The following is a 25143-nucleotide window of genomic DNA, read 5'->3' as shown; positions in this document are numbered from 1 at the left end:
TAGCCAACAGCTGCTAGTTTAGTAGTTTATAGCTGTTAGTTTAGTAGTTTATAGCTGCTAGTTTAGTAGCTAATAGCTGCTAGTTTAGTAGCTTATAGCTGATAGTTTGGTAGCTTACAGCTGATAGTTTAGTTTAGTAGTTTATAGCTGCTAGTTTAGTAGCCAATAGCTGCTAGTTTAGTAGTTTATAGCTGTTAGTTTAGTAGTTTATAGCTGCTAGTTTAGTAGCTAATAGCTGCTAGTTCAGTAGCTTATAGCCGATGGTTTAGTAGCTTATAGCTGCTAGTTTTTTGATGAAAATAGTTCATATCCACTGTTTGTGATTTTACTGATTTTTTTTATTCATCATTTTCTAATCAAACTTAAATGTAATTTAGAAGTTTAATAACAGCAACGTGATTTTGTCAAATCAGCTTTTTGTTAACTTCATACAGATAAACTTTTCCTGCTTAAAATTTAAATGTTTTGTTCATGAATTCTGATGTATGGAAATGATCCTTAAAAGTAACATAATTCATAAAACAGGAAATGCTCCGACTGTAACTGTATCTGGTGACCAGCAGGTGGAGCTGAAGGAAAAGACAACACTTTATTATGTTACAGTTTAAACCTACCAGCAGCAGGTGAGACACACTCAAATGTGCTGCTACTGCTGTTACAATTGGTTATATTAGTACACTAGTACTGCAGCACTGTAGTACTGCAGTACTGTAGTATTGTAGTACTGTAGTATTGTAGTACTGTAGTACTGTAGTACGGTAGTACTGCACTATTGTAGTACTGCAGTCATTCAGAGGGAGGAGACAATGACAGAGTGGAGGAGAGTCTGTTCCAGTGTTTTCTTCACTTTAATTCAGTTCAGTTCAGCAGCTCTGTTCGTCTCAGTCTGTCTCACTTTCAGTCTGTCTCACTCTCAGCCTGTCTGTCTATTTGTCTGTCAGCATGGAGGATTGTCGTTTGGGATTATTGTTTGTTCTGTTTCTGCTGCAGATCAACTGTTTACATTCAGTTTACATCACCAACAGTTCAGGTGAGAATTACTGCTACTGTCTCTACTACTACTAATACTACTATTACTACTACTGTTACTACTACTACAACAGCAACTACTACTACTGTCTCTACTACAAATACTACTACTACTACTACTAATACTACTACTGTCTCTACTACTACTACTACTATTACTACTACTACTAGTACTACTACTACTACTATTACAACTACTTCTACTGTTACTACTACTGCAAATACTACTACTGGTACTGTTGTTACTGCTGCTAATATTACTGTTAATACTGATATCTAATAATGCTAATACCAATATGGCTAATACTACTACTACAAATACTACTACTGCTCCACTGGTAGTACTGCTACTGTTACCACTACTGCTAATACTACTGTAAATACTACTGCTACTGCTGGTAATACTACTGCTGTAACTGTTAATGCTGCTACTGTTAGCAATATTATTGCTAATACTACTACTACTACTACTACTACTACTACTGCTGTTAATACTGCTGCTGTTGTCCACCATAAATCTACCATGTTACAGCATGAACTACCTCCTAACTATGACTTGGTTTCAGGAGCTGGACTTTGTTTGAAGGTCCAGATTTTGTTCCAGGGTTTGGACTTGGTTTCGTTGTCCAGACTTGGTTTCAGGATCTGGACCTGGTTCCAGGGTCTTTACATGGTTTCGGGGTCTGGAGTTGGTTTTAATGTCTGACTTGCTTTCAGGGTCTTCACCTTGTTTTAGGGTCTGGACTTGGTTTTAACATTTGGACCTGGTTTTAGGATCTGGACCTGGTTTCAGGATCTGGACCTGGTTTCAGGATCTGGACTTGGTTCCAGGATCTGGATTTGGTTCCAGGGTCTGGACCTGGTTCCAAGGTCTGGACTTGGTTTTAGGATCTGGACCTGTTTTCAGGATCTGGACTTGGTTTCAGGATCTGGATTTGGTTCCAGAGACTGGACCTGGTTCCAAGGTCTGGACCTGGTTTCAGGATCTGGACTTGGTTCCAGGATCTGGATTTGGTTCCAGGGTCTGGACCTGGTTCCAGGGTTCCAGGTGTTTACTGCGTCTCTTTGTCTTTCAGATTCTCTCCATCAGGTTCTGTCAGAATTTGCCGTTATGCGTCCAATCAGGACGGACTCAGAAGGGCGTTTGCTGTCAGACTCCGCCCACCATGCAGGCCGCAGCAGAAGACACGCCCCCTTCCCTGAGAACACTGATTCCTACAACTGGATTCATAAGGACCAATCAGAACAGGCTCCGCCCCCAATGTCTGGCCCCAGATGGAGGCGGCGGAGCGACGGGGAGGAGGAGCTTTTCTACAACGTGACGGTGTTCGGTCAGCAGCTCCACCTACGGCTGCGGCCCAACACTCGCCTCGTTGCCCCTGCCGCCACCATGGAGTGGGAGGAGTCAGGACACCTCCACTCTCAGCCAATAAGAGACGCCGACTGCTTCTACACAGGAACGGTGTCTGACATGGAGGACTCGTCTGTTGCCATCAGCAACTGTGATGGACTGGTAGGTGTCCCATGACCCGGGTTCAGTCAACAGGTGTTCTCAGGTTCTAAAGCTGTGGTCCGTGGACCAATGCTGGGTCACCCAGAACAAGGTTCCAGTCCAGTCCAGAGAAAAATGGTTCATGTTAAGCTGCTTTAATGGGACCAGCTGGAAAACACACAGATTGATGCTGGGAACCAGCTGGTTCTTCCTCTGCAGCTTCCTATGTATCTCATCTGGCCTGAACCAGATGTTGAACCACCTCAGCAACTCCTTCATATTGACATGAACAGCTGAGGTGGTTCAACATCTGATTCAGGCCAGACGAGATATGTAGGAAGTTGCAGAGGAAGATCCGGAACCAGAGTCCTATATATCTCATCTGCAGCTTCCTATGTATCTCATCTGGCCTGAACCAGATGTTGTACCAGCTCAGCTACTCTTTCAGATCTACAGGATCCAGCTGAGGTGGTTCAACATCTGACTCAGGTTATCTCATCTGGCCTCTCATCTGGCCTGGTAACGCCTCGGGATCCCGAGGCGTTACCAAGCTCTTCTTGCTCCATTCTGAGGGTGAAGGATGAAAACAGCCAACCATCAGAGCTGCTGCAGGAGGAAAGATGAAAATCCTGGAATCTTTCTGGCATGATGTCTGTGTTTACTGAAGCTGCTTCACATGTTTGCATCGCGGTTGGGTTTTAAACTCCTCCGCCTCTTTTCATAAATATCCAAACTCCACGGTGGCTCTGAGCGAGGAGGCTGCAGCTGGATGCAGATGTTTGGACATCTGTTAGTGTTTCCATGTGTTTTACTCTCAGAGCATCAAACTGGAGCAGAAGCTGCAAATAACGTCCTCAGAGTTGCTCTGACGGGACCGAAGAACCTTCTGCCAGAGATAAACAGCCGTAAAAGTGTCTCATGGAGCTTTTTAAGGAATAAAATCCAAATTTACTTTGAGGTTTAAAGGCAGAAGAAGAGAAACTGAGATGATTTGAGGCCAGTAAAAGGTGACGGACTGAGGCGACTTTCCCTCCAACCGGCTCCTCTGGCTGCAGCGTGGGCCGAGCCGCTGAGTGAAGCCAGATGTGGAGGAAAGATGAGAGGCGTTCAAAAGAACCAGACCAGGGAATATTTTCCTGCTGCTGACGAAGCTGCTCTGACAGAAACACTGATTAGATCCTCAATAACAGGAACAGACACACAAATGTTTGCAGCTACAGCTTGAACTGCTGCATTATCACGTATAGAGCTTCAGCTGGTACAAAATGCCAACTCATGATTTACAAAATGCTGGGTCATGTTTCAGTGGTGCTTCGGTACATTTTAATAGCATCTGTGTCCTCTTAAAAACTGCCAACTCAAACTGTACTCACCATGGAATAATGCTGACTCATATTTAAAATATTGCTGACTCATATTTCTAATGCTGACTCCAATTTATAATAATGCTGACTCATTTAAAATACTGCTGAATCATATCTATAACGATGCTGATTAATATCTAGAGTAATGCTGACTCATATTTATATATTGCTATCTCAAATCTATAATAATGCTGACTCATATTTAAAATATGGCTGACTCATTTATAACAGTTCTGACTCATAATTAAAATATTTCCTGCTTATATTTATAATATTGTTGACTCATCTATATTAATGCTGACTCATTTAAAATATTGCTGACTCATATTTATAACAGTTCTGACTCCTGTTTAAAATTTTGTTGACTCATAATTCTAATGCTGATTCCAATCTATAATAATGCTGACTCATTTAAAATATTTCTGACTCATATCTATAATAATGCTGACTCATATCTATAATAATGCTGATTAATATCTCGAGTAATGCTGACTCTTATTTAAATATTCCTGTCTCAAATCTATGTTATTGCTGGCTCATATTTAAAATAATGCTAATTTATATTTAAAATCAATAGAATTTAATAAATTTACAGTAGAGAATATACTAATTTAAATGTAATGCTATCTGTATACTCACCTGTATACCTCACTCAGCTTTGATAAATGCTGATACTGTAAAACATGGACTCATATTCAATATGTTGCTGACTCAGATTTGAAAAATAATGCTGACTCATGCTTCAAAAATGGTGACCTACATTTCTATAGTATCTATCAGTCCTTAAATAAAACTTTAATGATCAGATCAATTTAAAATAGCGCTGACTCAGACTGAAAATAATGCTGAGTCACACTTTAGTGTGTGACTTAGTAATGCTGACTCAGACCTAAAAAAACATCTATTCAGCCTTTAAAAATTTGAACATTTGCTGTATTATTTTCCATTTATTTGCAGTACATTTTCCAATATACGTGCTGTATATTTGCAGTACACTTTCAGCAGTTTATGGTATTTTTACTGTATATTTATAGTACATGTACAGTGTGTTTGCAATACACGTACAGTGTGTTTACAGTATATTTGCAGTGTACTTGCAGTACATTTCAGTAGGTTTATGGTATATTTACTGTATATTTGCAGTACATATACAGTGTATGTGGTGTACATTTACAGTGTATTTACAGTGTATTTGCAGTACATATACAGTGTATTTACAGTGTATTCGGTGTACATATACTGTGTATTTGCAGTACATTTCAGTAAGTTTATGGTATATTTAATGTATAATTTATCTAAGTTTTCTCGATGTCTCTCAGGCTGGGATGATCCGGACGAGGGAGGAGGAGTTTTTCATCGAACCGCTGGATCAGTGGAGGACAGAAGGAGGAAGAGGAGGAGGAGGAGGAAGAAGAGGAGGAGGTGATGAAGGAGGAGGAGGACGAGGAGGAGATGAAGGAGGAGGAAAAGGAGGAGGAGATGAAGGAGGAGGAGGTGATGAAGGACAACGGCACATCGTTTATCGTTCGTCGGCCATCATCAGCAAACGGTCAACTGTTAATCAAACTGATGATGCCGTCCGAGGTGAGAAACCTGCAGGTTCCTGAGAGAACATTTAGAACGTTTACACAATGTTTGTTCAACATTTATTCAACGTTTGTTCAACGTTTGTTCAACGTTTCACATTGTGTTGTCATGTTGTGTTGTGTCCTTGTGTTGTGTTCCTGTGTTGTGTTGTTGTATTGTGTTATGTTGTTGATGTGTTATTGATGTGTTGTTGTGTTGTGTTGTGTTGTCATGTTGTTGTGTTGTCATGTTGCTGTGTTGTTGTTGTAGTGTTGTTATTGTGTTGTGTTGTTGTTTGTGTGATATGTTGTTGTCGTGTTGTGTTTTGTTGTTATGTTGTTGTTGTTGTGTTGTAATGTCATGTTGTTGTTGTGTTGTTGTCGTGTTGTGTTGTTCTTGTGTTGTTGTATTGTTGTGTTGCTGTGCTGCTGTGTTGTATTGTTGTGTTGTTATGTTGTTGTGTTGTATTGTCGTGTTGTTGCGTTATTGTTTTGTGTTGTTATGTTGTTCTGTTTCTGTATTGTTGTATTGTTGTGTTGTTGTGTTGTATTGTTGTGTTGTTGTATTGTTGCGTTGTCGTGTTGTTGCGTTAGTGTATTGTAGTATTGTTGTGTTATATTTTTGTTGTGCTGTTGTATTGTGTTGTCTTGTTGTTGCGTTAGTGTATTGTAGTATTGTTGTGTTTTTGTATTGTTGTGTTGTTGTATTGTTGTGTTGTATTGTTTCGTTGTCGTGTTGTTGCGTTAGTGTATTGTAGTATAGTTGTGTTGTATTGTTGTTGTGTTGTTGTATTGTGTTGTCTTGCTGTTGCGTTAGTGTATTGTAGTATTGTTGTGTTGTATTGTTGCGTTGTTGTATTCTTGTGTTGTTGTATTTTTGTGTTGTTGTATTGTTGTGTTGTCTTGTTGTTGCGTTACTGTATTGTAGTATTGTTGTGTTGTATTGTTGTGTTGTATTGTGTTGTCGTATTGAATCAGGTCTGAGTTTCTGTTAAAGATTCTCCAGTTTTCTGCTGCAGAAACAAGAAAGAGAAAACTGTGGAAACAATCCAGGAAACTTGGCAGAGCACAGAACACGCACACGCACATACACACACACGCACACACACACACACACACACACACACACACACACACACACACACACACACACACACACACACACACACACACACACACACACACACACACAGCTGAGACGTGGCAGTTTAACAGCTCTGGAGGTTTCAGATATTTTCAGCTTTTTCTGCGACTCTCAGTTCAGATTGTTGACCTCAGTTCAACCCAGCTGCCGGAGTCCTGGAGACCAGAACCTGACTGAGACCAGGACCTGACTGAGACCAGAACCTCACTGAGACTAGAACCTCACTGAGAATAGAACCTCACTGAGAGCGGAACCTCTCTGAGACCAGAACCTCACTGAGACCAGAACCTCACTGAGAACCTCTCTGAGGCCAGAACCTCACTGAGAACCTCTCTGAGACCAGAACCTCACTGAGAACCTCTCTGAGGCCAGAACCTCACTGAGAGCAGAACCTCTGTGAGACCAGAACTTCACTGACACCAGAACCTCACTGAGACTAAAACCTCACTGAGACCAGAACCTCACTGAGACCAGAACCTCACTGAGAACCTCACTGAGACCAGAACCTCACTGAGACCAGAACCTCACTGAGAACAGAACCTCACTGAGAACCTCACTGAGACCAGAACCTCACTGAGACCAGAACCTCACTGAGAACAGAACCTCTCTGAGACCAGAACCCTACTGAGAACATTTCTGTGTGGAGATCAAAGTCAGGAAACACCAGCAGGAGAAGTTTCAGACATGGGTCCAGAGATTCTCCAGTGCCTTGACAGAGCTTTAAGAAGATGAGAGGCCAGATGGTGCCCACTGTCAGGTGTTCATAGAGGTCTAGATGTTGGAGTTCATACAGCACAAGATGGTACTGACTGTCAGGACACGCCATCCCTCTCTCAGTATTTGTGTGTTTATTGTGTGTTTAGTGGTGTCATTGCTTGCTACAAATACCAAATCACTGCTGGTTTAGGAGCGCCATGTGCTCTTTAATATCCTCAGTTCTTTTGGAAAGCTGTCCCACGTTATTAGCAGAGAGCAGGCGTTAAGTTTACCTCCCCACCTGGCCACGGTACCGGAGGAGCTGCGGCGCCATGAACCTATTTAGCTGCTGCACAATAGGACTCGCAGGAAACGCAAACATGTTCATGGTACGCGTGCAGGGATACATGTAGCGATTGCAAAGAGAAAAGCGAGGGCGTGGAGGAAAGATTTCCAGGTTCCTGCTGCCTCGATCGGCGACATGGACCTGATCTATTGGCTGCGGTGGATTCAGCCGGTCTGCCTGGCCCATTCTCAGCCTGATCAGCTGTTTTTCCCCTGCTGGAGAGGGGCGTGGCGGCGAGGAAGGGGCGGTGCCTGTCTGGACAATATGCTGATGCCCACAGTTGTGCCGGCGGCTGTCGATGAAGAGGTGAAAGTACGTATGGCTCTTCTGAATGTCCGATCATTGTCTCAAAAGACTTTTATCCTTCATTACTTCTATAAGTCCCACGATTTGCAGTTTATGTTCTTGACTGAGACATGGATGCACGAGGGTGAACTGGTTCCGCTGACAGAACTCTGCCCTCCAACACCAGTTTCCTCAGTACTCCCAGGCTGACTGGACCAGCAGGGGTGTGGCTTCTGTTCATAGTGATGCTTTTAAATGCATGCAGATTTTTCAGGATGCTGCATTTACCAGCTTTGAGTTGCAGCTTTTTACGATGGACAGACCATGCGCCTTTTTGGTCGCTGTAATCTATCGTCCACCTAGGTATAATGTGAATTTTATCTCTGAGTTTGCAGATCTTTTGTCTAGATTTGTCCCACTTTATGACAGAATTTTGATCTTTTAATCTTACACAGTTGGTGTCTGGATCAACTCATCAACGTGGACACACTGGATTTAGTTTGAGGTTATGGACTGTGTCAACAGATGAAATCTGTCAACTGCAAAAGTTTGATCATTTTGGGATTGTGTTTAATGTTCTACTTCCTATGCCCAAGGTTTCAGAGACTAAGTTGCAGGGAACACATCTGTCTCACTATATTAGCCCCAATGCATTGACTGATCTGTGTTTACGACTGCCTGATGCTGTTAATCAGATCTTTAACCAGACCCCTTCTCTAGACAGTTTTGTGAATAATTTAAATAGCACTCTCCAGGATTTGTTTGATTTAGTGGGACCAGCAAAATTTTGAAAATGCCATCATAAGAGTTATGCACCCTGGCTAAATGAGGATTTACTAGCTCTTAGAAAGATCTGTCGGAAAACTGAGCACCAGTGGTGCAGCTCTAGACTAGAGGTGCATTTTCAATGGTGGCACGAAAATCTGTCCATATACCAGACTAGAATGACTACGGCAAAGGCAAATTATTATTCGACGTTGATAGCCGAGAATAAACACAATCCTAGATTCCTGCTTGCCACTGTTGCTCAGTTGACACAAGGCCACCAGCAAAATGGTGGAACTGAAATATCTGCCTTTGACTTTTCCGATTATTTTGATGAATGGGTAGCTACTATTAGACCCAGAATTTCCAGTCATCTTAAGGGGAATTAATTCCTGATGCCAACCCTCCCTCTTATTCTGGATAGGTCTTCTCTAAGCTTGAGTCTACCTCACTAGTGGATCTGACTAAAATTGTTTTGTCCTCTAGATCTACCACATGCCCATTAGATCCTTTGCTAGCCTGGGTCATTAAGGAGCTATGGTCAACTCTGGGACTCTATAGTTTATCCATCCTGAACTTCTCACTTTCTATTGGAGTCTTCCTGGCTTGTTTCAAATCTGCAGTGGTTAAATCCTTATTAAAGAAACCAGGTCTTGACCCAGATTCCTTGGTAAATTATAGACCGGTCTCAAACCTGGCATTTCTGTCTAAGGTCTTTGAGAAAGTTGTCTCAAAACAACTTGTGAAATTCTTGTCAGACAATAATTACTTTGAGCCACTTCAGTCTGCATTTCAGTCCAATTACTCTACAGAAACAGCACTTACAAAGGTACTAAATGATCTGTTATTGGAAAATGACTCAGGCTCAACATCAGTTCTTCTACTATTGGACCTAAGCGCTGCCTTTGAGAGAGTGGACCACTGTATATTGTTGGACAGGCTTAAAAACGTATGGAATTTCAGGCAGAGTGTTGGAGTGGTTAAAATCATATTTGTCCGATAGATCTCAGTGTGTCCAACACAACAATGTATTCTCTGGGAAGCGGACAGTCGGGTATGGGGTTCCGCAGGGGTCTGTTCTTGGTCCTTTGTTGTTTTCATTATACTTGGTGCCATTGGGCAATATCATACGTTCTTTTGGGATTGCGTTCCATTGTTATGCTGACGACCTGCAACTGTTTGCACCGATTACTGTAGACAGTTGCTCAGATATACTGAAGCTGAGGCCTGTCTGGCTGCTGTGAAGAGCTGGCTGGCAGCAAACTTCTTATTAAACTCAGACAAGATTGAGATGATGGTGATTGGTTCCGAAAGACTAAATCATCTGAACAGTAACGATGTCTGGACCTTAGATGGTGACATCATTCAGTGCAAGGACACTGTTAAAAACCTCAGCGTGATCTTTGATCAGTCTCTTAGATTTGTCTCCCACATACGAGAGGTGACAAAAATAGCTTTCTTCCACCTTAGGAGGATTGCTAAGATTCACTCTTTCTTGTCCTTTAAGGATGCTGAGGTTCTTATCCATTCATTTGTGATTTCTAGATTGGATTATTGTAATGCTCTCCTGTCTGTCTTGCCTAAGAGGAGCTTAGCCTACAAATGGTTCAGAATGAAATATGACCACATCTCACCAGTGTTAGTCTCACTCCATGGGCTTTCAGTTCATGTTAGAGCTGATTTTAAGATACTTCTTTTAACATATAAAGCTGTAAATGGCACTGGGCCATCATATTTAAAGGAGCTGGTAGCCCCAGATGAACCAGCAGGGACGGGTCTGCTGACTGTCCCTAGAGTTTAAAAGAAGACAGTTGGGCTTTTTATTTCCGTGCACCGTCTTTATGGAATGCTCTTCGTCTGACATTCGGCCAGCTTGCTCAGTGGAGGTGTTCAAAGCAAAGCTAAAGACCCACTGGTTCTCTGCTGGATATGAATCCTAACTGTGAGGTTCTGTGTCTTCTTAGATACTGTTCTTATCAGTTTTATCGTTGTTATTGTTGTTATTGTGTCTTCTTAGCCATTGTTTTTATCCGTTATCATTTTATTGTATTTTATCTGTTGCTTGCTCTGTAAAGCACTTTGATTTGAAAGTGTTATATAAATAAAGTTATTATTAGTAGTAGTAAAACCTTTGTTCTCCATCAGGAACCTGATGAGAACATAAAGTACCTGATGATTGTTCTCTTAAGAACCAGTTTGCGTCTGTGTGAAGCAGCTGTTGGCCACATCTGGATGGAGCTTCCTGTCCAGCTGACTGGACCACATTCTGCTCTGGCACATCTTAGCATGCTCCTCATTCCACAGGAATGTCTGGAATGCAGCAGAACCTAAAAATAGACGTTAAAGCTGCGTCTCGTTCTGCCCACAGAACATGATGTTTGTTTTACGGTGCTGCTTAGAACATTTACAAATAAAAGGACTGATGTCATCCTGCAGCTGCTCTAGAACTCCAAACATGAGGACGGTCTGTGGAGAACCAGTGGAACCAGTGGGACCAGTCTAACCAGAGGAACCAGTGGAACCAGTGGAACCATTGGAACCAATGGAACCAGTAGAACCAGTGGAACCAACAGAACCAATAGAACCAGTGGAACTAGTGGAACCAATAGAACCAATAGAACCAGTGGAACCAGTAGAATCAGTGGAACCAGTGGAACCAGTAGAATCAGTGGAACCAGTGGAACCAGAGGAACCAGTGGAACCTGCTAACTCTGGTTCCGCTGGTTCAAACTTCCACCATCTGCAGCTGGAACACCTTCTGCCTGATTAAAGACGTCTGTTTTCTGTCTGCAGGTTCTCTCTTGGGTTCTCTGAACCTCCACCAGAACCTGGTCTTGGTTGGATCCAGCTCGGCTCGCCGCCGGCGCTACATCGAGGAGGCGGAGCTCTTCAACATAGAGGTGAGCGAAGTGTTTACCTTCATGTTCTCCGACGTTCTCCTCAGGTGTTTGTCCTGCAGGTGGAGGAACTGTGGTCCGTTTACCTTCATGTTCTCTGATGTTCTCCTCAGGTGTTTGTCCTGCAGGTGGAGGAAATGTGGACCATTTACCTTCATGTTCTCTGATGTTCTCCTCAGGTGTTTGTCCTGCAGGTGCAGGAACTGTGGTCCGTTTTTCATGTTCTTCAACGTTCTCCTCAGGTGTTTGTCCTACAGGTGGAGGAACTGTGGACCATTTACCTTCATGTTCTCTGATGTTCTCCTCAGGTGTTTGTCCTGCAGGTGGAGGAACTGTGGTCCATTTACCTTCATGTTCTCTGACGTTCTCCTCAGGTGTTTGTCCTACAGGTGGAGGAACTGTGGACCATTTACCTTCATGTTCTCTGATGTTCTCCTCAGGTGTTTGTCCTGCAGGTGGAGGAACTGTGGTCCATTTACCTTCATGTTCTCTGACGTTCTCCTCAGGTGTTTGTCCTACAGGTGGAGGAACTGTGGACCATTTACCTTCATGTTCTCTGATGTTCTCCTCAGGTGCTGCTAGCGGTGGACTATTCGGTTCTCCTGTTCCACGGCAGAGAACACATCCAGAAGTACCTGCTGACCTTGATGAACATAGTAGGTGGAGAATAAAGTTCCAATCATTAAATTATTATTATTGATATTTAACGTGTAAATATTGAGATTATTGATATTTAACATGTTAATATTCAGATTTTTGATCCTTAAGCGTGTTAATATTCAGATTATTGATCCTTTAATGTGTTAATATTCAGATTATTGATCCTTTAACGTGTTGATATTCAGATTATTGATCCTTTAACATTTTAATATTAAGATTATTGATCCTTTAACGTGTTGCTATTCAGATTATTGATATTTAATGTGTTAATATTCAGATTATTGATCCTTTAACGTGTTGATATTCAGATTATTGATATTTAATGTGTTAATATTCAGGACAGTTAGTGTTGAGGACTTTGAGGTTCCTCCTGATGTTCCTCACTGAATCGTGGCTCAGTAGAACCTTACTCTGGGGTTTTTTTGTGGCCCCTCACCTTTGAGCTCCAGGATGGGGTGCCTGGTTTATCAGTGCACCTGGAACCAGTTTCCACGGTGACGGTCCCATAAATCAGGTGAGGGTTCTCCGTCTGTGTTCCAGGTGAATGAGATCTATCAGGATCACTCTCTGGGCGCCAACATGAACGTGGTCCTGGTCCGGATCATCATGCTGTCTCCAACCAAGGTACGCAGTAGACCACATATGGTTCCACGTTCTGCTGGGAGGAACTCTGACTTCTTCTCTTTGGTGTTTCGGTCACAGACCAAAGTCCAGAACGTTCTTTGTTCTGTTTGTGTTGTTGGGATTGTTGGGTTCTGTGTTCTTTAAACTGTAAGATGTTCTGAGATGTTCTGAGATGTTCTGAGGCATTCTGGTGTTCTGAGATACTCTGGGGTTCTGAGATGTTCTGAAATGTTCTGGTGTTCTGATGTTCTGAGATGTTCTGATGTTCTGAGATGTTCTGGTGTTCTGAGGTGTTCTGAGATGTTCTGAGGTGTTCTGATGTTCTGAGATGTTCTGAGGTGTTCTGAGGTGTTCTGAGATGTCCTGATGTTCTGATGTTCTGGTGTTCTTATGTTCTGGGATGTTCTGATGTTCTGAGGTGTTCTGGTTTTCTGAGATGTTCTGGGATGTTCTGAGGTGTTCAGAGATGTTCTGAGATGTTCTTATGTTCTGAGGTGTTCTGGTTTTCTGAGATGTTCTGGGATGTTCTGAGGTGTTCAGAGATGTTCTGAGATGTTCTGGTGTTCTGGTGTTCTGGGATGTTCTGGGATGTTCTGAGATGTTCAGAGATGTTCTGAGATGTTCTTATGTTCTGAGGTGTTCTGGTGTTCTGAGATGTTCTGAGATTTTCTGAGATGTTCTGAGGTGTTCTGATGTTCTGAGATGTTCTGATGTTCTCAGATATTCTCAGATGTTCTGGTGTTTTGATGTTCTGAGGTGTTCTGGTGTTCTGAAATGTTCTGAGGTGTTCTGATGTTCTGAGATGTTCTGAGGTGTTCTGGTGTTCTGAGACGTTCTGAGGTGTTCTGGTGTTCTGAGGTTGTCTGATGTTCTGAGATGTTCTGAGATGTGATGTTCTGAGGTGTTCTGGTGTTCTGAGATGTTGTGGTGTTCTGATGTTTTGAGATGTTCTGAGGTGTTCTGATGTTCTGAGATGTTCTGAAATGTTGTGGTGTTCTGATGTTCTGAGGTGTTCTGGTGTTCTGAGATGTGGTGTTCTGGTGTTCTGATGTTCTGAGATGTTCTGAGGTATTCTGGTGTTCTGAGGTGTTCTGATGTTCTGAGATGTTCTGAGATGTGATGTTCTGAGATGTTCTGAGGTGTTCTGGTGTTCTGGTGTTCTGAGATGTGGTGTTCTGATGTTTTGAGGTGTTCTGAGGTGTTTCAGCGTCTTTGAGTTTTTGGAAAAGCGCTTTATAAATAAAATTTATTATTATTATTATTATTATTATTATTATTATTATTATTATTATTATTATTATTATTATTATTATTCTGATGTTCTGGTGTTCTGAGATGTTCTGGGATGTTCTGAGGTGTTCTGGTGTTCTGAGGTGTTCTGATTTTCTGAGATGTTCTGAGATGTGGTGTTCTGTTGTTCAGGGGTCTGTTTCACGAAGCAGGTTCAACAAACTCTGAGTTTAACCCTGAACTCTGAGTTGATCTACTCTGAGATAGAAAACTCTGAGTTTTCGGTTTCACAACGGCTGATTTGAGTTGGTTCAATCAACTCGGACTAGTTTCACCCGGAGTTCAGCGCGTGCACCACAACTCTGAAAAGCCAGTATCAATGGAGCGCCGATTCGATGAGTCACCATGGCAACGGGGAAGCGGAGGACTACACCGTTTGAATTGGAAATCTTAATGCGCTTATATAGCGAGTTTGAGCATGTTTTTAGAAAGAAGTGCAACACCTGCAGCTGCAAAAGAGAGGAAGACGGTGTGGGAGAACATTGCTGCCTGGGTCAATGCGTAAGTTTAAATCACAATAATATTACAGGAAAACTGTTTGAATAGTAGACTATTAAGTTATTTCATTTAAGTGCAATCCTGCAGGGGAGAAGCTTAAGATGAAATATAAAAACATTTTTAAAACAGGTAAGAAGTCGGCATAATCTCATGGAGCTACCTCATTTTGATCATGTTTTACATTGTAAAGTAGCCTAAATATTAAGTGGCTGTTTTACTGTGCAGTGGTTTTATCCCACACAGCCTAAATGTCTGTATCCATATCATGTTCTGTTAAATAATTAAGCCTATTTAAACTAACGGACTTCTACTCAGCCAACTATATGTATATATATATATATATATATATATATATATATATATATATATATATATATATATATATATATATATATATATACACACACAGAGAGAGAGCCTTGATGGCTCTGACAGGTTTATGTCCAGGGAAAACCACAAAGATGGTAAAAGTCGTTTCAGGGCCAGACACACATTTTTCTGACCGTCCTGCATACAGTTGTCTTACTGAAGTGTTCTGCATCTCCTACATTATATAAAAAAACTTCCATTTGCAACGAACTGCAGCACAACACACAATATCTGCTGGGATGTGAGAGCATGACTGTGGTTGGTCATGTTGTAAATCTAAAGACGGATGAGGTTGTATGTAGATTATGGACTGTGACGTGAAACAGTACCGCTCTAAAAGATAATTGTCGAGAAATGCGAGAACATCTATGCACGGTCTGATAACAATCTCCTGACGAATATTTAATTCTCTGTGCAGTAATGCTGCTCCTTCATCCACTGGATCATTAATAAAAGGACATGACGTTTACAGACGGCAGAACTAGACTTCGCCAAAACTCGCCAGCTGACTGAATGAATGAGGAAATGAAATAACGTGTGTGGCTGAAAGAGGAAGGAGACAGAGAGAAACTCGAGGTTTACTGAGATAAACCTGGTCCTGACCAGGTTAGAGTCATAGAGTCTGTTACTATGGTAACTGACCGAGAGTTTAAGTTACCCCTCTTTGTGAAACAGGCTAGAGTTACCCCTCTGTCTCTGGTTTGAGTTACCTCCCTTTGTGAAACGGAAAACTCAGAGTTTCCCTCATTTCAGGGTTAACAAACTCAGAGTTTTCACTAAACCTGCTTCGTGAAACGGACCCCTGATGTTCTGAGATGTTGTGGTGTTCTGGTGTTCTTCTGGTCCAGTCCCAGGAGCTGATCTCTGTGGGGAACCCTCAGAAGAGCCTGGAGAACGTCTGTGGATGGTCCTACTTGCAGCAGAGGGAGCAGAGCCATGCTGAGCAGCATGACCACACGGTGTACCTGAGCAGGCAGGAGTTTGGTCCGTCTGGGATGCAAGGTACTATAGATAGTACTACATAGAGTACTACATATAGTACTGCATAGAGTACTACATATAATACTACATATAATACTACAGAGTACTGCATAGAATACTACATATAATACTACATATAATACTACAGAGTACTGCATAGAATACTACAGATAGTACTACACCACACAGTGTACCTGAGCAGGCAAGAGTTCAGTCCGTCTGGGATACAAGGTACTATAGATAGTACTACATAGAGTACTACATATAGTACTACATATAGTACTACATAGAGTACTGCATAGAGTACTGCACACAGTACTGCATAGAGTACTACATATAATACTACATATAGTACTACATACAGTACTGCATAGAGTACTGCACATAGTACTGCATAGAGTACTACATTTAATACTACATAGAGTACTGCATATAGTACTGCATTTAGTACTGCATACACTACTGCATATAGTACTACAGATAGTACTACACCACACAGTGTACCTGAGCAGGCAGGAGTTCGGTCCGTCCAGGATCCAAGGTACTATAGAAAATACTACAAAGAGTACTACATAGAGTACTACATATAGTACTGCATAGAGTACTACATATAATACTACATATAATACTGCATATAATGCTGCATATATTACTGCCTATAGTACTACAGATAGTACTGCATATAGTACTGCATTGAGTACTGTATATAGTTCTGTTCATAGCACTGCATATAGTACTACAGATAGTACCGCTTAGAGTACTGCATGTAGTACTGTATATAGTACTGCACATAATACCGCATAGAGTACTACATATAGTACTGCATGTAGTACTGCATATAGTACTGCATGGAGTACTACATCCAGTATTGCATAAAGTACTGCATGTAGCACTGCATATAGTACTGCATGTAGTACTGCATATAGTACTGCATATAATACTACATGTAGTACTATATATGGTACTGCTCATAGTACTGCATATATACTACATATAATACTACCGATAGTACTACATATTGTATTACATATAGTACTACAGGTAGTACTGAACATAGTACTACATATAGTACTGCATATAGTACTGCTCAGTACTGCTCATAGTAGTACTCATTGTAGTGCTCATAGTACTGGTCATAGTACTGCTGCTCATGGTATTACTGATATTACTACTGATATTATTACTAGTAGTATTACTCCTGAAAATACTATACATAGTACTATTACTGATAGTACCACAGATGGTACTACAGGTGGTACAACCAATAAATGTATTGATTACTACTAACTCTAATGATCGGTAAGTATTGATCACAACTCTATTGATCGGTATCTATTGATCTGTACTCTACTGGTTGGTATGTATTGATCTATATTCTATTGATCAGTATGTATTGATTACCTCCTGTCTCTCTCAGGTTACGCTCCGGTTACTGGGATGTGTCATTTACATCGTAGCTGTGTTCTGGTCTTCGAGGACGGATTTTCGTCAGCCTTCGTGGCTGCACATGAAACTGGACACGTGTGAGACTCAGAAACACCACAATTACACATTTACTGGTAGTTTTACTTCTTAGAAAATACACAATTACACATTTACTGGTAGTTTTACTCCTTAGAAAAAACAATTACACATTCACTGGTAGTTTTACTTCATAGAAACACAATAAATACACATTTACTGGTAGTCTTACTTCTTAGAAACACCACAAATACACATTTACTGGTAATTTTACTTCACAGAAACTGTTTGATGTTGAAACTGGAACCCAAACCTCTGCTTCAGTACTACAGAGTGTTCTCTGGAGTCAGTACTTTCCTGTCCTGTGTCCTCACCGTCCGTCTATCCGTCCGCAGGCTGGGGATGAAGCATGATGGCGAGGCCAACGACTGCGCCGACGACGTGCTGCTGGGCAGCATCATGTCTCCACGGGTCCAGGCCACGTTCCACCGGTTCCACTGGTCCAGATGCAGCTGGAGGGAGCTGCACCAGTACCTGCCGTGAGTACTGCCAATACTACTGTAGTCAGCTGTAGGTCAACATCTGTAATAACACTGCGGTAATAATGATAAACATCTGTCTGCAGCTCCTACGACTGTCTCCGTGACGACCCGTTCAACCATGATTGGCCGGTTCAGCCTCAGCTGCCGGGTTTCCAGTACTCCATGGACCAGCAGTGTAGCTTCGACTTCGGACCCGGATACAGTCTGTGTACTGCAGTAGGTTCACCTGTCTATCTGTCTGTCTGCCTGCCTGCCTGCCTGCCTGCCTGCCTATGTCTGTCTGCCTGCCTGCCTTCCTGCCTGTCTGTCTGTCTGCCTGCCTGTCTTCCTGTCTGTCTGCTGTCCGTTGTCACTAAAATGGAACGAGTAGAAACCCTCAGACTGCATTAAACCTGAGTGCAGCAGAAACCACTGAGTGGAAATAAATCCTGATGGAGCTCAGAGGAAAAGTGATCCAGAAGGAAAAGAGCTGCTGTCATCCAGGAGAAATGTTGGAGCATCTGAAGCCAGCTGATGGTTTCTGTTCATTGTCCTCCAGAGACGTTAACATCCTCTCCAGATGTTGGGTCTGGACATGTCACTGAGAACATGTTTGGGTGTGGCAACTCCTCAGTTCTATTTGCAGTCTGCAGCTGAGTTACAGTTTACAGTAGCAGGAAAATCATTTCTGTCATCAACTGATTCCAATCTGACACAGTAATCAGGTTACTTCTCAGTACAACAGCAGATGAATTCCTCTGATCAACAGCCAGAAATAAAACCTAGAACTGTTATAAAAAAAAGAAAGGGATCCAGGAGGATCAGTGAGCAAGTAAAAACCAGTGAAGCACAGAGTCAGCAGGAATCAGGAGGTCTAGAAGGAGTCATAGTACCACTAATCAGGAGGTCCAGAAGGAGTCATAGTACCACTAATCAGGAGGTCCAGAAGGAGTCATAGTACCACTAATCAGGAGGTCCAGAAGGCGTCATAGTACCACTAATCAGGAGGTATAGAAGGAGTCATAGTACCACTAATCAGGAGGTCTAGAAGGAGTCATAGTACCACTAATCAAGAGGTATAGAAGGAGTCATAGCACCACTAATCCGGAGGTATAGAAGGAGTCATAGCACCACTAATCAGGAAGTATAGAAGGAGTCATAGTACCACTAATCAGGAGGTATAGAAGGAGTCATAGTACCACTAATCAAGAGGTCTAGAAGGAGTCATAGTACCACTAATCAGGAGGTCTAGAAGGAGTCATAGTACCACTAATCAGAGCTCCTAAAATGACTCCACAGACAGTGGCCTACTTTCTCCATCCAGCTGTAAAAACAGACAGCAGCTGCTTCAGACTTGGCTCAGGGGTTCTCCATGGAAACCAGAGTTATTGTGAAGCTCAGACAGTGTGAAGGAACCTTCAGGACATCAACCTCTATGGACGGAGGACCAGAACTAAACCTGGTTGCTGCTCAGAACTAAACTTCCAGATGAAGAACATGAGAAGAAGCCTCATGGATGTTGGAGAATATTCTTTGGTCAGATGAAGATCAATGAGTTGGGCTCAGATGGAGTCCAGATGTTTGGTGAGAACCTGACCAGGACTACCACAGTGGATGCATAGTCCTGACAGTGAAGCACGGAGGTGGAAGTATGATGATCTGGGGCTGCATGAGGTCAGAAGGTGTTCAAGACATTTCTAGATGCAATATGAAGGTCTGAGGAGGAACCAGAATACTGGCTGACCAGATGAGTCCCCAGCTGAAGATGGAAGAAGATACAAAGGATTGAAGGAACTAAAGAACCTCAGGAAACATGGACTCACTTTAGTTTCATGGAGTTCCTGCTGTGGAGCCTGAATTTAATAGAGAACCTAAACTGGTAATTTGTAATCTGATACCAGAGACAGTACTCTACTGTAGGAGGTAATCTGATTACTGTGAAGGACACAGTTTAGAATCAGTTGATCTTGAAGTAACATTGGAGGGCTGCACTCTGTAAGTTTGTAACCAACACTTTAAAGTTGTTGTTTTGATTCTGGAGCTGATGATCATGTCTTCTGTAACCTGGACCTTCTCAGAACCTTTCTTGTTCCTCTGCAGTACACCACCCTGGAACCCTGCAAGCAGCTGTGGTGCAGCGACTACATCAACCCGTTCTTCTGCAAGACCAAGAAAGGTCCGCCACTCGACGGAACCAAGTGTGGACCGGGGAAGGTAAGAATAGTTCTTCACCACAGTTCAGTCTTGTTTATTGAGCACCACGTGTTATCTCAACGTTCTTCAGAACTTTAGGTGAAGATCTGACCAACTTTATGCAGACAATCATCAGAACAAGAGTTTCCTTTGAGCAGCAACAGAGGAGCTGATAACTGAAGGTTCTGCTTCTGGAACCTCTAGAACCAGCAGTAAAGCTGCAGACTGAGAGGGACGGGTTCTGTTAGGATGATCTCGACCAGTCAGGTCTTTAAGATATGATGGAGCTGCTCATTAAGAGTTTGGATGGTAGAAGAAGGATTTTAGATTCTATCCTGGATCTTACAGGGAGCCATGAATAGAAGCTAACAGGAGAACTCTGATCTTTGTTCCTGGTTCCTGTCAGAACTCTGGCTGGAGGTTTTTAGGAGAATTATTGGGACCTCCTGATCATCAGGAACTACAGTAGTCCAGCCTAGAAGTTCTAAATGCATGGACTAGTTCCTCAACATCACTCTGAGACCAGATGTTCCTGATTTTACAACATTAGATGATAGAAAGCTCTCCTACAGACTGGTTTATATGTTGAAGGATTTCAAATACAAGAACCTCAGTCTGTCTGGATTTAAATGAAGAAGGTTCCAGGTCATCCAGGTCTTTATGTCCTTCAGACATGTTGGAGTTCCACCAACTGATTGGTTCCATAGATAATAGAACTGGATGTCATCTGCATAACAACAGATATTTATGGAGTGTTTCCCAATAATACTGTCTAAGGAGAGCATGTTCAAAGTAAATAGTACTAGTTAAAACACAGAACCCTGAGGAACTCCAGAACTAACTCTAGTGGAAGAATCATTTGCAGTTAAATCTGCAGTTTGATGTTTGGTGTCCATGCTACGCTATGCTAATGCCCGTCTCCATGGTAACTGTCGCTGCAGCACTGCTTCAAAGGCTACTGCATGAAGCTGATGCCCAACATGCTGAGACAAGATGGCGGCTGGGGGACGTGGAGCTCGTACGCCGCCTGCTCACGGACCTGTGGGGGCGGAGTCAGGTTCCGGACCCGGCGCTGTGACAACCCACCGTGAGTGACGTGTCAGTCGCCTATGCTGTCACGCATCGGCCCACCAATCAGAGAGAGACTAACATGTGTTATTCGCAGTCCAGCCAACGGAGGGCGCACCTGCTTCGGGAACAGCTATGAGTTCCAGCTGTGCAGCAGAGAGGACTGCCCCCCCCTGACAGACTTCAGGTCAGTGTTCCTGCTGTTCTCTCTGTTATCTGCCCCCCCCCCCATAGGCTTCAGGTCAATGTTCCTGCTGTTCCCTTTGTTATCTGCCCCCCCCCCCCCCGTGATGTTTATGTTTCAGGGAGGATCAGTGTAAAGTCTGGAATCCATTTTTTGAACATGAAGGAAGGAAACATCACTGGCTGCCTTACGAACATCCTGACTGTAAGTAAAGACAAACATCCTGACTGTAAACACAAACATCCTGACTGTAAACACAAACATCCTGATTGTAAATAAACACAAACATCCTGACTGTAAGTAAAGACACACATCCTGACTGTAAATAAACACAAACATCCTGACTGTAAGTAAACACTCAGAGACCCTGTGTTTATTCAACATTTTAAAGATGTTACAGATGTTCCATAAATGCCTCACAGTCACCAGTGGATGCTGCAGTTTCCAGATGTTCCCTAAACGCCTTACAGTCACCAGTAGATGCTGCAGTTTCCAGATGTTCTGTGTTCTGATCATTTTAGAGTAGGTTGTTTCTTGTTCAGGGTTAAAAACTATGCAGCTCTTAGATGACATCATGTTTCTCTTTACAGCCAAATCCTCAGAGTTTCTGCAGCTGCGGGTCAACAACCTCTGAGTCATTAAAAACTAAACGTTCTCTTTAGGCCCGTCACAGAAAACAATAACCCTGTGAACTCTGTGTTTGTACTGAGCAGCAGAACCAGTTGTTCTGGTCCAGACCATCGAAACATTCCTGTGGCTGTAACCATGACGACACAAACTGAAACCTGCTGAGTGGAAACGTGTCCCGTATAGCTGTCAGGTTCCTGTTAGAACCAGGTCCAGGTTCATGTCAGAACCAGGTCCAGGTTCATGTTAGAGTCCTGTGAATGCATGATGTAACTGATGGTCCTCAGAGAGCAATGAAGACAGGCGTGTGTGTGTCCACGTGTTGACGTCATCAGATAGGAATCTGTTGGAGGGAACCTGAAGGTTATTTAACCCTTTAACACCCAACACAGATTCACTAAACTAAGCCTACAACCCTAAACATTCCACCTTAACTGTTCCACCTTAAGGTTCTAGGTCATGATGACTCTCAGAGCTTCAGGAAGAACTAACTGGATTTCTACTTTAGGTTCTTGAAGACGTTCCACCTCATTCCAGAGTGTTGGTTTAGATAGGACAATAAACTACAGGAGAACCTTTATATGGGAGAATAAACTACAGGAGAACCTTTATATACAAGAGAATAAACTACAGGAGAACCTTTATACAGGAGAATAAACTACAAGAGAACCTTTATATAGGAGAGAATAAAATAAGGGAGAACCTTTATATAGGAGAATAAACTACAGGAGGACCTTTATATAGAAGAGAATAAACTACAGGAAAATCTTAATATAGGAGAATAAACTGCAGGAGAACTTTCATATAGGAGAATAAACTACAGGAGAACCTTTATATAGGAAAATAAACTACAGGAGAACCTTTATATAGAAGAGAATAAACTGAAGGAGAACCTTTATATAGGAGAATAAACTACAGGAGAACCTTTATATAGGAGAATATACTACAGGAGAACCTTTATATAGAAGAGAATAAACTACAGGAGAACCTTTATATAGCAGAATAAACTACAGGAGAACCTTTAAATAGGAGAATAAACTACAGGAGAACCTTTATATAGAAGACAATAAACTACAGGAGAACCTTTATATAGAAGAGAATAAACTACAGGAGAACCTTTATACAGGAGAATAAACTAAAGGAGAACATTTAAATAGGAGAATAAACTACAGGAGAACCTTTATATAGAAGACGATAAACTACAGGAGAACCTTTATATAGAAGAGAATAAACTACAGGAGAACCTTAATATAGGAGAATAAACTACAGGAGAACCTTTATATAGAAGAATAAACTACAGAAGGACCTTTATATAGAAGAGAATAAACTACAGGAGAACCTTTGTATAGGAGAATAAACTATAGGAGGGCCTTTATATAGAAGAGAATAAACTACAGGAGAACCTTTATATAGGAGAATAAGCTACAGGAGAACCTTTATATAGGAGAATAAACTAAAGGAGAACCTTTTATAGGAAAATAAACTACAGGAGAACCTTTATATAGAAGAGAATAAACTACAGGAGAACCTTTATATAGGAGAATAAACTACAAGAGAACCTTTATATAGGAGAGAATAAACTACAGGAGAACCTTTATATAGGAGAATAAACTACAGGAGGACCTTCATATAGAAGAGAATAAACTACAGGAGAACCTTTATATAGGAGAATAAGCTACAGGAGAACCTTTATATATTAGAATAAACTACAGGAGATCCTTTATATTGGATAATAAGCTACAGGAGAACCTTTATATAGCAGAATAAACTAAAGGACAATGTTTATATAGGAAAATAAACTACAGGAGAACCTTTATGTAGAAGAGAATAAACTACAGGAGAACCTTTATATAGGAGAATAAACTACAGGAGGACCTTCATATAGAAGAGAATAAACTACAGAAGAACCTTTATATAGGAGAATAAGCTACAGGAGAACCTTTATATAGGAGAATAAACTAAAGGAGAACCTTTTTATAGTAAAATAAACTACAGGAGAACCTTTATATAGAAGAGAATAAACTACAGGAGAACCTTTATATAGAACAGTAAACTACAGGAGAACCTTTATATAGGAGAATAAACTACAGGAGAACGTTTATATAGGAGAATAAGCTACAGGAGAACCTTTATATTGGATAATAAACTAAAGGAGAACCTTTATATAAAAGAGAATAAACTACAGGAGAACCTTTATATAGGAGAATAAACTACAGGAGGACCTTCATATAGAAGAGAATAAACTACAGAAGAACCTTTATATAGGAGAATAAGCTACAGGAGAACCTTTATATAGGAGAATAAACTAAAGGAGAACCTTTTTATAGTAAAATAAACTAAAGGAGAACCTTTATATAGAAGAGAATAAACTACAGGAGAACCTTTATACAGGAGAATAAACTACAGGAGAACCTTTAAATAGGAGAATAAACTACAGGAGAACCTTTATATAGAGGACGATAAACTACAGGAGAACCTTTATATAGAAGAGAATAAACTACAGGAGAACCTTAATATAGGAGAATAAACTACACGAGAACCTTTATATAGAAGAATAAACTACAGGAGGGCCTTTATATAGAAGAGAATAAACTACAGGAGAACCTTTATATAGGAGAATAAGCTACAGGAGAACCTTTATATAGGAGAATAAACGAAAGGAGAACCTTTTATAGGAAAATAAACTACAGAAGAACCTTTATATAGAAGAGAATAAACTACAGGAGAACCTTTATATAGGAGAATAAACTACAAGAGAACCTTTATATAGGAGAGAATAAACTACAGGAGAACCTTTATATAGGAGAATAAACTACAGGAGGACCTTCATATAGAAGAGAATAAACTACAGGAGAACCTTTATATAGGAGAATAAGCTACAGGAGAACCTTTATATATTAGAATAAACTACAGGAGATCCTTTATATAGGATAATAAGCTACAGGAGAACCTTTATATAGCAGAATAAACTAAAGGACAATCTTTATATAGGAAAATAAACTACAGGAGAACCTTTATGTAGAAGAGAATAAACTAAAGGAGAACCTTTTTATAGTAAAATAAACTACAGGAGAACCTTTATAT

At 41.4% G+C, this 25143-nt stretch overlaps 1 protein-coding gene across 1 annotated transcript in view; it reads left to right on the top strand.

Annotated features, from left to right (window-relative positions):
- Window positions 1-839: 839 nt before the first annotated feature.
- The window catches only part of adamts2a (ADAM metallopeptidase with thrombospondin type 1 motif, 2a), a 30535-nt gene continuing 6231 nt past the window's right edge, over window positions 840-25143 (top strand). The window contains exons 1-14 of the mRNA XM_035953178.2: window positions 840-1030; window positions 2106-2542; window positions 5205-5469; window positions 11480-11586; window positions 12156-12239; window positions 12784-12867; window positions 15873-16026; window positions 17423-17528; window positions 17862-18005; window positions 18092-18224; window positions 20088-20201; window positions 21122-21267; window positions 21346-21435; window positions 21554-21636. Of these exons, the coding sequence (XP_035809071.2) occupies window positions 943-1030; window positions 2106-2542; window positions 5205-5469; window positions 11480-11586; window positions 12156-12239; window positions 12784-12867; window positions 15873-16026; window positions 17423-17528; window positions 17862-18005; window positions 18092-18224; window positions 20088-20201; window positions 21122-21267; window positions 21346-21435; window positions 21554-21636 (2035 nt within the window). The 5' untranslated portion in view covers window positions 840-942. The remainder of the gene's footprint in view (window positions 1031-2105; window positions 2543-5204; window positions 5470-11479; window positions 11587-12155; window positions 12240-12783; window positions 12868-15872; window positions 16027-17422; window positions 17529-17861; window positions 18006-18091; window positions 18225-20087; window positions 20202-21121; window positions 21268-21345; window positions 21436-21553; window positions 21637-25143) is intronic.

This window comes from Amphiprion ocellaris, chromosome 14, assembly GCF_022539595.1.
Source record: "Amphiprion ocellaris isolate individual 3 ecotype Okinawa chromosome 14, ASM2253959v1, whole genome shotgun sequence".
Taxonomy (NCBI): domain Eukaryota; kingdom Metazoa; phylum Chordata; class Actinopteri; family Pomacentridae; genus Amphiprion; species Amphiprion ocellaris.
The sequence above is the reverse complement of the archived record's forward strand: the minus strand, read 5'-3'. Positions and strand labels throughout refer to the sequence as shown.